This window comes from Pavona decussata, unplaced genomic scaffold (assembly GCF_977016875.1).
Source record: "Pavona decussata unplaced genomic scaffold, jaPavDecu1.1 SCAFFOLD_134, whole genome shotgun sequence".
Lineage (NCBI taxonomy): Eukaryota > Metazoa > Cnidaria > Anthozoa > Scleractinia > Agariciidae > Pavona > Pavona decussata.
This window is the reverse complement of record NW_028145547.1, coordinates 4,222,257-4,237,327: the sequence shown is the minus strand read 5'-3', so window position 1 is coordinate 4,237,327 and position 15,071 is coordinate 4,222,257. Positions and strand designations below refer to the sequence as shown.

Genomic DNA, 15,071 nt, shown 5'->3' with positions numbered 1-15,071 from the left:
ACTGTGTCCCTTTAATTAAGAAAAACAAACGAGAATTTTGAAGAACACTTATTTCTTGAATTCGTTGAATATGTTGTCAAACTACATATGTCGAGAAAGCAGGCGACTAATAAGCAAATTTGAAACCCGACAGCGACGAACAAACAGGCGAAATGTCAGTTGAAACAAACATGTGGTGAGCTGGGTGAGTAAGCAACTCGCAAGTCGCATAAAAATTAAATGCATTTTTGCAGGCAACTGTCGGTAATTTTTCATATTTAACATACTTCAAATTATACACAAATACTTAAATTGTTGCCATACGACAAATATTCGCAGATAAATTAATTTTAAACATTCACAGAGTTATGTTTTGTGTTGGACTTGTGTAATTCATTTGCAGGGCACATTTGTAAATACGCAGTAAACGTTTCAATATTTCGGACTACAACCAAACATTATTTTTCCTGTATTCTCCTTTTGTTAACGTTTTCTTAAAGACTTGAATTATTTGTGTACGAGAAATATTTACAGAGTTATGTGTTGCTTTGAACATTTTGTGTTGGACTTCCCTAATTCATTCGCCATTCTCAGCGCATCAGTTTTGTAAACACGCCCTAATTTTAAGCGCTCATTGAAATATTTCGGGCCACAACCAAACATTATTTTTCCTGTATTCTCCTTTTGTTAACGTCTACTAAGAGAATAGAATTATTTCTGTAGGAGAAATATTCCCAGAGTTATGAATTATTTTGAACGTTTTGTGTTTGACTTCTCCAACTAATTCGCCATTCACAGCGCATACGCTTTGTATACACGCTCTAATTTAAGGGTTAAAAGCTCATAGAAATATTTAGGACCACAACCAAACATTATTTTTCCCGTATTCTCCGTTTGTTAAAGTTTACTTAGAGACTAGAACTATTTCTGTAAGAGAAATATTCACAGAGTTATGAATTTTGTTGAACATTTTGTGTTGGGCTTCTCCAGCTAATTCGCCATTTGCAGCGCAGAAGTTTTGTAAACATGCTCTAATTTTAAATTAAAGCGCTCACTGAAATATTTCAGGCCACAACCAAACATTATTTTTCCTGTATTCTCCGTTTGTTAACGTTTACTTCGAGACTAGAATTACTTCTGTAAGAGAAATAGACGAGCTAGTAGGTTTAAACAGTTTACAAGCAAATTTTATTGAAAATTTGTTACCGCCGAGACAAAAACAACAACATGAAAACAGCGATGAATAAACCTCACAACCAGAAGCAAGAATAAAAAGGGCAACCATACTAGTACCCAAAAACGAAAACCGGGAGCATTGTTATCCTAGTTCGGATGCCGTGGAGATTTAGAAATTTCAAAGAAAACAAGCGGCGAAGAATACTGTAAAAATTACCGAGTCTGCCGTTCGGCGCTACGACAAGAAGATTAAATTGACAAACCTGAGCCATGAAAGAGAACACAGCAGCGCTCTTGGCGCATTTTTTTCTAGGGATAAGAGGCATCAGAAAATAAACAAATCCTTTTGCTTTGAAAATGCCATAATTTATTGGAATTTAATTTCATTGTTATTTACCTTGGGCGCTTTCACACCTAAGAAAGTCTTAAGTAAATTTCTCTTCATCGAATTTATAATCACTCTTTTTCGCTTACCTTCAAGAAAAAAGTTGTATCCGCTGTACCATGGTACATTTTCACCACAAAAAAAATATATCTAAGTGGTCCTAGAACAGTGTCAGAAACTTTTTTAAACTCAGATGAAAAGAAATAAACAATACCATCCATCGTCGCATGTTCATTTACAGAAGTAAAATTTTGATCTGTTCGCGCCGAACCCAAATGACCAGCTTCACCCAGGGTCTCTCTCTCTCTCTCGCTGGGCGGGAAGAAGAGAGACCCTGGGAACGAGGTTGTTAAGTGCCGTGCTGTCATGCTTACATGACAGTTTTTGAGCCAATCAAACACCGTCATTTTGAGACGACATTCAGTCGCAAAATAACGTCGTCTCAGGGCAATGGGAAATCCCCAGGATCGCGATAATTTTGAGCATTTTGCGCTGGACTTGTGTAATTCGTTGGCAATTCACAGCGGACAAGTTTTGTAAACACGCTCCAGGCCACAACCAAATATTACTTTTCCTGTATTTTTTTTTTTAAAGTTTAGTTAGAGGCTAGAATTATTTCTTTAGGAGAAATATTCTTAGAGTCATTCATTGTTTTGAACATTTTGTGCTCGACTTGTGTAATTCATTCCCAGCGCATATTTGTAAACAGTATGGCCTAATTTTAAAGTAAACTTTAAAATATTTCAAACCATAACCAGACGTTATTTTTCCTTTATTTCTATTCTTGTAATGTTTATTATGAGACTATAAATATTTCTGTACGATGAATCTTTACAGAATAAAAAATTTTTGTAACGAAAATTTTATTTTTATCCGCACGGCCAAATTGCACGCGCGGAAACATTACTTGGTAGCCAAATTTTCTTCATTGTACGCATTTCAAAAGTTACACAAACACATTAATAGTTTCCACAGGAGAAATATTTGAGAGAGAGCGTAATTTTTTCATCCACAAGTGTTTTATGGTCTCGAACGTCATCGGAATTCAGCAATGTGATCTCGCACGATCAACAAGAACAGCTTATGGTTCAAAACATGTTCCGCTGACGCGTAAAGAGTGTGCTTTATATGCACCTAAGATATATATAACTCAAGACAGGATGACGAATTTGTAACTGTATTACGTTTATATAATAAGCAGAGAAGCATGTATATAAATGCTATTAAAAAGGAATTGTGGAGCTCCGCTTTTAGGCTAAATATTAGGCTTAAATATATATATTATTAGTTTATCAGGTACTGTTTGATTTTTCTGTAATAGAGAAAAAAAAACATTCAGTTAAGATTTAACTGATGGTGTAGAGAATGGTAGGTTTCAAGTAATGACTCTTTAAGGGGAATAATAACGCCGAGAATACGGCTCAGTATTATACAAAGTGAAACATTTCGGAAACATCTTATTCAGTTTCTAGTCTCTAAATAATTAATGTTTGTCTTACTCTAATACTGTTATCATTGTCACTCCGGATTATTAACATTTGATAACTGGTTAAAAGTGGATGGTCCACCTTCGAGAAGCTTTTTTATGTATTTTTATGTCAGAGAGACTGAGCTCCATTTTGACCTTTGCATTGAAGGAGTACAGATGTAAAATGTTCCTTGTTTTCTTGGAAAGAGTATCGATGCATGAGACTGACTAATAAATATTACTGAAACACGCCAATCCGCATCTAAGCAGTTAGACAAGTTGACTTTAATGTAAATCGCATTAACACGTTGCCCTTTTGCTCGCCAGATAAGCATTTTTCTGAAAAGTAAAATAAAATATTTTTAATGTGTTATCCGGCCAGCAAGTAAGAGTTTTACTTGTACTCTGTATTTGTGACCCAAACGTAACCGAAGCTTTCATGATTTCTAAGAAATTAAACAATGGAAAATTACAGTTCAATCTAATGTCACGAATAAATCTTATGGTCGAGGAGAAGAGGGGGGGGGGGGGGGAGGCGTTTACATGACAAGTGCACCACTTTCCAATTTGTCGTAGCTCAACAGATGGATTAGATTGCCTCATCGTTAAACATAGAGTGTTTCTGTCGGGACACGTTCGGCCGACAGTTGCTCCGCGGAAATTTGATGTTCTTTAAACAAATTTCGCGTCATTTCCTTATATGCTAGTTTCCAAGGAGCAACTATCAGACCGATAGCACACTCTCTCCCAGTCTTCCCAAGAGGCATTTTCGCCCTCAAGCGCGCTTGAGCCGGAGACCGGAAAGAAGTGCGGGGAACGCCACTCTTTCCATTTTCTTTCTGTTTTCGAGTTTTCGCTCCTCTTTACTTCTGAAGAAGCGTCTGCATATAGGAGAGGAAAACTCCGTTGTGTTTATTGTTCACACGACGCTGTTTCCCCAACAGAAGCCACCGAAACTAGCATTACGAATACAAAGCACACCAATTTGACCTTTGAGGCGTAGGATTGATACAATGCGAGCCGCCTGAAGAAGAAAAGTGAACGTTTTTTTTTTCTTTTTTCGCGAACGAATTACTATCCAACCATACACCGGCATTTACGTCGGATGGTCCCTCGGTAATCATGGCCATGGGTTCAATACGAACAACCGGGCCCTGGATAGACTACGAGTAGTCCCCCATTTTTCCTCAGGGATAGTAGGGCAAGCGAAACGCGAGCGCGCGTGAAAATCACCCCACGCGAGAAAAGGCGACACGCGGCGGGAAGAGAGAAAAATGAGGGACTACAGACAAAGCCCTAGCTTTTGACCCTTCACGCCCGACTGATTTTGGAGTGTGAAGATCGTATCACGTTCTAACTCAATTAAGCGCATCCAATGGGATTCCTTCTCTCATTGAGCTGTCATTGCCCTTGTCATCGGGAAACTGCAGGGGATATTTATTGCAAGTGAAAGAAAACCCAGACACAAATTCTTCGCGGCTGTTTCTTTTCGTAGTTCCACAGGCTAGTTTGCGGTTGAAAATCTATTTCTGACGCGACGTAATGTACAACAGGCGTGCAGCGCTGTCGTGTTCGATGAATTTATTTCCCACGTCATTCATACTTTGTTTGACAGATGTTGACAGATTGCCATGGAAGAGCCAATCAGAGTTCTGCGTTGTGAGAGCAACGCATTAGTTCAAAAGCTTGGGCTTTGTAGTCCCTCATTTTTCTCTCTCCCCGCCGCGTGTCGCCTTTTCTCGCGTGGGGTGATTTTCACGCGCGCTCGCGTTTCGCTCGCCCTACTATCCCTGAGGAAAAAAGGGGGACCTACTCGTAGTCTAGGCCCTGGATAGTACCGCAGATGAATATTGACACGCTACCTGATCAATTGAATTATAATGAGACTCGAAGAAAATTTAGGCTACACTAATATTCGTTCACTGCAGTGGGGGGTAAAACGTTTGTTTGAAAGATTTTTCTTAGGGGGGGGGGGGGAATTTTCATACACTCGATTTTGTAGAAAACCATCGATTTTTGTGGTTTCAGCTTTGTAGAAGCTGAAACCTACATTGTCATCGTGTAGTGTAAGTAAGTAAGTAAGAAAGTAAGTAAGTAAGTCCATTTTCCGTAAAGGTTCGGAATGCCGAACGTTCACCATGACAGGTTTACGAGTCTCAGTCGGCTTTATTCGTACGGAAGATCCTTGTATTCAATTCAAAATGGCTGCCGCATCTCTATTGCGTGGATTTTCAAGGTGGCCGTTTGTGGTTCTTGGAAGGAAAACACAGGCTTTCAATACCGTAAATCAAAAGAGCAACTTCTAAGGAACACTCGGCTGCTTAAAAAGAGGAAACCAGTGAGTTCATAGCGAAGAAATTCCTGTTCGAGATTGTGTCAAGGCGAAACACGTGCGATCGCAAACAAGATCTGCAAATCATCACATGAGCTGTAGACGTTCTCGGAAATTTTTGTGTGCTCCTGACAATCCACAAATACTACAGGTTTGAATTTGGATTTTATCTTGCTTTATGTTAAATTGATCGATTTGTCATATTTCAAATAGCTTTGGCGAAATTTTCGAAAAACGTACTCAGTTTAATAGAATCGAGAAATTGTGCTTTAGTGACTCGCGGTGCGCTTGGATCACGTAGCCTTCATTCGAGGCGAAAATTGAACGTATTTGCTTTTCAAGGGTGAACACGGGTCTGTCTGAATAAAATTTTCAATTAAGAAAGCTTATTGTCTGTTTATCTGTGTGTCTTGATCCTAACGGAACTTCTTCACCATGCGAACCATGGGAGAGCCAAACCATATCTATTACTGTCCCCTGTGTGTTAAAGTGTAAACAAACCGAAATCCTCCAGCGCATACCAAATTCGCCCATATGACAACACGATCAAATTAGGCTGCACAATTTTGGCACTGACTAGAGCTGTTCATTTACCCCTCTGAATTTTTTCTTTTCTTACTGCAATATTCTACAATCGTTGCACGGGCCCGAAGCATCGATTGGCTGATTTAAAATGGACCGCATGTTTAGAATTCCTTTGGTCGCTGACTTTGCTACAGATCATAGTTTGAAACCTGCATAGTTATACACAAAACTTGTGATTGCTAAAGAGATGCCTATAATGGCAGTCTAAAAATTCCCCTTTTTCATTTGGAAAATAATCTCCCTACAAATTTGCAACCCCACTAACATATAACATACACCTACCGAAGTAACACCCCAGCTTTGTAACTTTTTCATTAATGCACAAAACGGAGTTAATAAAGCAGACAAAAAACCTACAGTAGATGTAACAGTCACACATAATTTATTGATCTTTGAAGAGATTCCTTTTCATTTTCTTACAATGACTTTTGAGGGTCACTCGAACACAGGCAATAACTTTTTATTATGGTAGCTGAAACCACATGCACTCCTTCGAGTGCCTATTTTTTTGTCCTGGAGCGGTGCTGCGCTTCTTCGGTCTTGAAAGCCGTGAACCGTCACACATCGGATAGGTTTTCGTGACACTTTCTTGAGTCAGAGAATCGAACCGACACGATTGGATTCTGGTGGACAGATGGCGGTGGTTTTGGGCCACTTCAGCTCACACCAGGCCAGAGTATTTTTCACAACGTCATAAAATGCTATCCAGCATAGTGTAAACAAAGCCGTAGTTAGAATACGATAGAATCCTTATTAGGAAGGCAAGAGTCAGATTTATGATGCAATGACTATTTATAGCAAAGGGCTTTTTCCCCAGACTTTCCGAGAATTCGAAATCAGTCGGGTTGTCTCCTCTCGGAATAGACCTCATTTATATATTTCGTCCGTGATAAACTCAACTTTATTGTGAGATTTGGCTTTTAGATAAAGAATTCGTCATGTCACAAGCTCAAAAGAAACTCGATTTCGAAAAAGAATTCGTCATGTCACCAGCTCAAAAGAAACTCGATTTCCTAAAGATAAAGAAATCACTGCATCCTATTTGGGATAAAGTCACCTCACAACCCGAGGCTTTACTGGCAGCTGTGGTGCTGATGATTCTCATTATCTTATTGCTGCAAATTAAATCAACTGCATACAAACGTAAGTAAGGACGACAATTCTATTTACGTACTTAAGCACAAAAGAATACGTTGTGTGTTTGAAGTAATTAATGAAAAATACTGCACTATCTACTCGGATGTATGCATCCTAATTAAATTCCATCAGGAAAGACTATATGCTTCGCTCAGCATATTAATATTTTGCTTCGGCATGCATATTTGTATCGTATTTAATTTATAACCTCAATTTGCGGTCTTTACCTCATATGATTTCCTTTAAAAATGGTCGGTCAATTGTATTTGTATTTAAGAAAACTAAGGAAGTATACGATTCAAAATACCGAAATAGTCGTTTGAACGAAATCTTTGATGTCGTGCCAGTCAGAAAGTTCGCTTGTGCATTGGGCTTGAACGGTACCCAAGAAGAAAGAATAAAGAAAATTATACAATGTTTTCCCAATTGTTTCCTGAAGATTAGGTTAAGGAATGAATAAGCTATTTTCTATATATGTTAGCTTGGATTTATGTTTATTTTTTTACCCAACGATAAAATTTAAGACCACAACTACTTAAAATCTCCATCCCTTTTTTTAGAAATTGTTTAAAAAGATGTTGTTTACGCTTACTACGCTTAGCACAGCTTGATCTGCTCGAATTCTATAGCTGAGCGTTTAACTGTCGCAGAACATTTAACGGCACAGCAGAATTTGTAGCTTTCCGAAAATCCAAGCCGACTTTTATATTCAGTTGGACTCGAAACGACAATTGTGCCTTCGAAGGAATAATTATGACTCTTTTCAAACTCTTTCACTCTTCAATCCGTATTTCGAAGGCGATTTAGGTCTTCCCAACAGATGGTAAAACCACTGCGTAGCCCGATTTATAGACGCGAACTCAGAATGATTAAGTAATCCTTGGGAATTATTTGAGCTCCACCAAGTCACAGAAAAGTCACAGAAAATCATGTAGAAAGGGTGATTAGAAGACTACCATCTAACAAGGCTCCATGAATGGACAAGACATCCCCTCGAATTCTTAAAGACAGTCTACCCTGTACACTGACAACAATTACCCGCATTGTGAACAACTCTTTTTATACCAACACGTTCGCACGGGCATGGCCGAAAACAGCAGAAGTCACACCTATTCTTAAATGCGGTAACCCAGATGTCCCTAACAACTACCGCCCTTTTTCACTATTGCCAATAGTTTCAAAAGTTACTGAAAGGCTGGTACATGGACAACTTATGGAATATCTAATTGGAAATAATAAATTGGCAGTACATCAGAGCGGAAACAGAAAACTTCACTCGACAGAAACAGCTCTGTTGTATGTCACGGATCAGTTACTCCAGGTTATGGATGACAAAAAAGTTTCGATCATGGTCTTATTAGATATGTCTAAAGCATTTGACAGTATTCGACACGATGTCTTGTTATCCAAGCTACAAAGTCTCGACTTTTCCCAGAGTGCGTTGGATTGGTTCCTGAGTTACCTTTCGACCGAGAACAATGCGTCCGAATTGGTAACGCAGTTTCTGAAGTTCTCCCACTCGAGTTCGGAGTTCCGCAAGGTTCTATTTCAGGTCCAGTTTTGTTTACAATCTACGTTAACGACCTCCTTTCTGTTCCTAAACGTTGTCTATCTGCCTCCTATGTCGATGACTGCAAACTGTATTTGTCCTTCCCACCTGCCGAATTAACTACGTCTATCCCTGCCTTGAACTGAGAAGATCTTATGAGAATATCTCAGTGGTGCTGTAAACACTCCCTCTTGATCAATCCGGACAAAACTAAGATTCTAACTGTAGGAGTACCACAACTTTTGCAGAAACTGCCATCATTCAATATAACACTGTTTGATAAAGAATTAACACCTGTGCCTGTTGTTAAAGACTTGGGTGTTCTCGACACATGCCTCAGTTACAACGAACATATCACTAAGGCTGCTTCGAATTGTTTTCTTAAATTGAAACAAATTAACAGAATTAAGCATCTTCTGGATAGGAAAACGCTTTTGTTAGTGATGAATTCCTTTGTTTTTAGTAAACTTCTGTATTGTTCAACTGTTTGGAGTAATACCAGCAACAGCAACATTAGCAAGCTACAAAAAGTTCAAAATTTCGCTGGACGGATTATTCTGGGACTATAAAGAAAGTATGACCATATTTCGGATGGGCTGCGATCACTGAAATGGCTTCCTATTAGAGAGAAACTTATTTTAAACGATGCAACCATGGTACACAAATACATTAACTATCTTGTTACAGACTATCTTGCTGATAAGTTTATACTACGTTCCCAAGTCCATAATAGACAAACTCGATCGTCTGGTGCCTTGGACATACCCTTATGTCGCCTGTCAACAGGGCAGCGATCTTTTGCTTTTAGAGGAGCCAAACTCTGGAACTCTTTGAATGATAATATTAAGTCCTTAAAATGCCCCAAGAATTTTAGGCGTCATTTCGCAAATGTTTTATTAGGTTAATATATACTTGTAATACTCTTGATACATTGTAATATTATTATAATATTGTTGTACTTATATCCTTAATTATTTAATTTAGATTTGTAACTGTAATAATTATTGTATTGAGCTGAAAAACCCACTTAGGGAGCATAAATAAAGTTTGTATGTATGTATGTATGAGCCCTGCGAAATTGTCACCTTTGTGCTAAAATTGAAGATATTAAAAAGATTAAAGTTGCGAAAAACTACCAGAAGTAATTCCGAGGTCATGGCTATCAATTACATTCATAGGGTGCATTCCAAGTAAATATCGTTTTTTAATATTTACATGCGACAAACTAGACAATGTTAAGGTAAGTAGCTTCATCCCGAGTACTTCGTTGTACTTCTTCAATGCCCTATATTATACATGTTCAAGCCAAACATCGGCAGGAAGCAGAAGCTGTAACTAAGTGATAACTTTTTATTGACTGAATCCCATTAACTTTTTCGTTAATTTTGGAAAGAAAATAGTTAATGCCTCTTTGGTTGACGCCGATGGCTGACCCATCAAAAAGACTTCGCATCACTTTCGTCGTAAAAGAACAACGATCAGTGCTGACTCCTTGAAAGGCCTTTGTTTTAAAATACCCAAGCATGAACCTTATTTGATTTGATTAAATAGACTAGTAGAGTTTAACATTTAACAGCAAAATACTGTTCGGTGGAACTACAGTAAGTTTTACAATTTGATTCGTTTTCTTTTCCAAAACAGATGAAGAAGATAAACAAAGCTTGGCCACCACGTTTGATTGCAGACAAAAGCCACTTTGTGATTTCAATGCCGCCTGCACGGCAGATACTGTTGACAAGACTCGTTACACCTGCCTGTGTAACAGTGGCTTCCAAGGAAACGGCTCTGTGTGTTACGGTATGAGACTGTCTTTTCTTTATTCATCTCCACATCTCCACATAATACATTAGATAAAAATAGTAAAAATATAATGGAGAAATGGCAAAAAATAGTCTAACTAATACTTAGCCCTGTCTTTGATCATTGCCAGTGAGAAACACACTGTTAGATGCTTAAACCGGATTTTACTCTTGTATCAAAAATTCAGTATTTTTCATAACTTTATTGTGAAGCCAAAACATCTAACCCCTTCACGCACTGTTTCAGTAATTCTATCTTCCAAGGCCATACAAGTTCAAAACTCAAACAATTGTAAATTGAATCACTGCTAATAACTTCATTACATTTTCAGAAATGTTATGGTCAGCTGCTCTAAGGACATAAACTTCCAGTGTCAACTGCAACCGCCAAAATTTATCTACCACTTTGATTCTAGAATCGAAAGGCTCCGTTATCGCTTAAGTTTTCTTCAGCTATTTTTTTAAAATTCATTATGTTACATTTAGAAAGCTCATTCTTAAACAACTTCACTGACTTAAATTCTACACAGATATCAACGAGTGCTTATCAGTCGAACTACATTCTTGCGCTCCAAATGCTGTCTGTGTCAACACCATTGGTTCTTACAAGTGCAGTTGTCCCCCAGGAACACAGGGAGATGGGCAATCCTGTGGCGACGTTAATGAATGCAGCCTGGGTACACATAATTGCAGTGCGCATGCACTCTGCAAAAACACCATTGGCTCTTATGACTGCATTTGTCTCCAAGGATTCCAGGGCAATGGAATGACATGTGGAGACGTGGACGAATGCCAAACCAACCGTCATAATTGCAATGAGTATGCATTCTGCACAAATGCAATTGGTGGCTACAATTGCACCTGTTTTTCAGGTTTCCATGGGGATGGACATACATGTGAAGACGTGAACGAGTGCAAAAGCAACACCCATAATTGCAGTCACCACGGATTCTGCAAAAACAATATCGGCGCCTATAATTGCACGTGTCATGATGGGTTTGAAGGTAACGGATGGTCCTGCAAAGATATAGACGAGTGCAAGATGCGAACCCACAATTGCAGCGTGCATGCATTTTGCACAAACAATATCGGCGCCTATAATTGCACGTGTCATGATGGATTTGAAGGTGACGGACGTTCCTGCAAAGATATAGACGAGTGCAAGATGCGAACTGACAATTGCAGTGTGCATGCATTTTGCACAAACAATATCGGCGCCTATAATTGCACGTGTCATGATGGGTTTGAAGGTGACGGACGGTCCTGCGAAGATATAGACGAGTGCAAGATGCAAACTGACAATTGCAGTGTACATGCATTTTGCACAAACAATATCGGCGCCTATAATTGCACGTGTCATGATGGGTTTGAAGGTAACGGAAGTTCCTGCAAAGATATAGACGAGTGCCAGATGCGAACTGGCAATTGCAGTGTGCATGCATTTTGCACAAATAATGTCGGTGCATTCAGTTGTACTTGCCGTGATGGATATAAAGGCAATGGATGGTTATGCACTGACATTGATGAGTGCAAGACAGGCACTCACAGCTGTCACGCTCACGCTGGTTGCATAAACTCTCAAGGCTCACACAGCTGCTTCTGTAGAAGAGGGTACAGAGGAGATGGGCAAAATTGCAATGGTAATTAAAATTTCAGAAATGACATACTTTTGGCTGAAAGGCGTGGCATATTCGACAGTGTTATACAATTAGTGCAGAAGAATCGTTTATGACCTAGTCTAAGAAATCATAAGTTTGTTTTCTCTGGCTAACTATGGTTCCCGTCAAAAAAGAGCATCCGAACAACTGGACGTAAAAGTTCCATATCGATTGCGTTAACTGCTACCCATGTCTGTGACGTTTCTATCTTAGGCGCAAAATATCTTGAAAGTGTCTTAAACTAAATAAGGCAATACCAAGATGTGGGTATTCTCTGTCATCAGAAACGTAAATCCTGGTATGCTGCTTAGACGGTCTTTCGCCGGGAACACAAGAACTGGTGTGCATGTTCTTTTTTTTTCGAATATTTCGAGAAGTGGAGGCACGGTGGTCGCTTAGAGAGTGCATCGACCTTTTAACTCGATGGCAGTTAGCCTTGAACTTGAATTTCAATTCACGTTGTTTCTCTCCAATTTGGTACGCGTTTTTTTTCCTGGACAAAAAAAGCTGGGATAACCTTTGACGGGATAACCACCCGATGGGGTGGAGGATACATCGATACCCCTAGGGTCACATACTTAGAAAGCGTACATTAGCATCACTGTTAAGGTTTGGTCGGTGACACTTAACTCGTGAAAAAAAAGTAAATAAATAGTAATCTCCAGTTGTGTATTGCTTTGAACCGGTTAAAGCTAGCAATTAACCTTGAAACACTGGGATCATATCACGTGTCATTAATGAATCTTTATGATGTATCTTTTTTAGACATCAATGAGTGCAGTAATGGTTCACACAACTGCAGCTTGGATGCGCGTTGCATCAACAGCCAAGGTTCTTACAGTTGTCAGTGTTTGCACGGATATAGTGGTGATGGAAAATTCTGCTACGATATCGACGAATGTGGTCGGCGGCCTTGCGACCAGAACGCGGCTTGCACAAACACAGAAGGCTCGTATATTTGTAGATGTGATGACGGTTTGCGAGGCGACGGATTATCATGTGTTGATTATGATGAATGTGAAGCAGCTGTTCACGATTGCCATAAAAACGCTGTGTGCATGAACACTTGGGGTTCATATCGCTGTTCTTGTTCTAAAGGCTACCGTGGAAATGGTAAAATCTGTAAAGGTGAGCGATTTCATTGTTCATCTTACGAGGTCTGTAATGGGCATCATACACCAAGTAAGCAGTTTTCGGATGTCCAGAAAAACGAGATCCGTTTGCGGTGTTTTTTTTTTTTTTTTTTTGTTTCGTTTGGGAAAATCCTAGTGAACCAGATTTCTTGGATATTATGTTTCCCAAAATCAGTAAATCTAGGAAAGACTGAGTTTGTAGTCATGGCAATTACGTGGGATTTCTGCCTCGTACGGCAATTTTGCCAGGGACTATAAATTACCGGCCTCAAACTATGACATTTCTGCATAGAAATACCAAATTCTTTCGCCGTTTCGCGCAGAAACAAGTTAATTATGTTTCGATCCGTACTCACACCACACCTGTACATGTGTAAGAAGAACAGTGAGTGTTCAATGAACTGTTTTTGCTTACTTTATGTGCACTCAACAAAGTGCGCGGTATAATAAAACAGACGCTGAATTGATACGAGAACCGAATACTTCGATTTACACCGCTGTTTATTAGAACTTCTTTTCTACCCCATGCATATCGAGATACAATAGGAATGACAGTGGTTTCCAATTCAAGAGGAAATACCATAAAACGCACGACAAACGAGTCAAATTGTGACAAACAAAAATTTCACAGACAGATAATTTAAATTGAACATCGCATGGTTAAATACTCCAACTGGCGTAACATTTGTAAATGAAATATTCTATTTAGATATGAATTCCGAAAACGTACGTTTCTTACGAGTTTTTCATATATTTTTTTTGTCTTCCAGCCTCTACAGCTGCAAGAAGACAAGTGCCCAGTGGATTGAATCTCACCGTGCTGTTATCTGGTTTAATTATAATGCTTTATACTTGATGACTTCCACAGAGACTGATATCTCCAACAACAAAATGATACTGAACTGCGAATCAAATCATGTGATCTATCAACAGAGTAAAACATATCGAGAAGTTGTGAGTTTACTTTATCCCCTTTTGTAACTTGTTTTGAGGTCCCTGACTGCGAGGAAAGTGACGAAAAACATGAAGCGAAAGGAGAAGAAAAAGGAGTTGTTGAGTCAATAGCAGTTCTTTATCAGCATAAAATGGAAATACAGACGTCACAGTTTTCGTGAAATGTCAAACTCACTGCCAAAACAGACTCAGTTTAGTTGTTTTCATCTGCACGATCTTTTATTTCTAACCCAACGTGTCAAAGTAAATAAATTTTTTTCCCAGTCAAGGGTAGACAAAACTACTGTCGCACTTCGTAATAATCGTCGCCTTCTACATTACCTGTAGCAATTTGTAATAAAAAGCTGTCAGATTTTGTAATAATAGCCCATTGCACGTTGTAATAAACTAAGCTGTCGCGACTTGTAATGATAACACCGCACAGGAAATTGTTATAATTTTTTAAAGTTGTGCACAACAGAAACATGAAAGCTGGTCAGTATGTAATCTCGTACCTTGATGTCCGTCTTCGGAGAGAACATCTGGTAAAATCGATCACGTTCTCCCATCTGATTGGCCAATGAAAATGGTTCGATGCAGGTCACGTCAATCATTTTCACCGCATGACTTACAAAAAATTTATCTGGACACTTTTGTCCTTCTGTAAAAGTGGTTTCTTATATCGATTTAAACTTAACGTTTTTGAAACTGCCACAAGTTCTTATATAGTGTTGTCTCTGTTAAAAGTTTTGTGAAAATTTCTGCTTGGCAATCTGACGCGTGCAACTAACTTGTACGCGTAATTTAGGGCTCGCAATTTGGCCATCATGGTCAAAAAAACTTTAGCGGCGGCTTTCTTCTTTTCCAGAAACTTGAAATCATTGACTTTTTTTTCTGAACCAGGTAGGTGAAATATTTAATGACATTTATAGCGACA

At 38.9% G+C, this 15,071-nt stretch overlaps 1 protein-coding gene across 2 annotated transcripts; it reads left to right on the top strand.

Moving 5' to 3' along the window:
- The first annotated feature begins 6,552 nt into the window (after nt 1-6,552).
- On the top strand, nt 6,553-14,569 carry LOC146467839 (uncharacterized). Of its 2 annotated transcripts, XM_085125521.1 has the most exons (6): nt 6,553-6,905; nt 6,951-7,068; nt 10,253-10,408; nt 10,941-12,050; nt 12,834-13,196; nt 13,972-14,569. In XM_085125521.1, the coding sequence occupies exons 1-6, from the start codon at nt 6,864-6,866 to the stop codon at nt 14,055-14,057; spliced, it is 1,875 nt and encodes a 624-aa protein (XP_084981647.1). In that variant the 5' UTR covers nt 6,553-6,863; the 3' UTR covers nt 14,058-14,569. The 2 variants fall into 2 exon arrangements, with proteins under 2 accessions (XP_084981647.1, XP_084981646.1); XM_085125520.1 differs by having other exon boundaries at nt 6,553-7,068.
- The last annotated feature ends 502 nt before the right edge of the window (nt 14,570-15,071 follow it).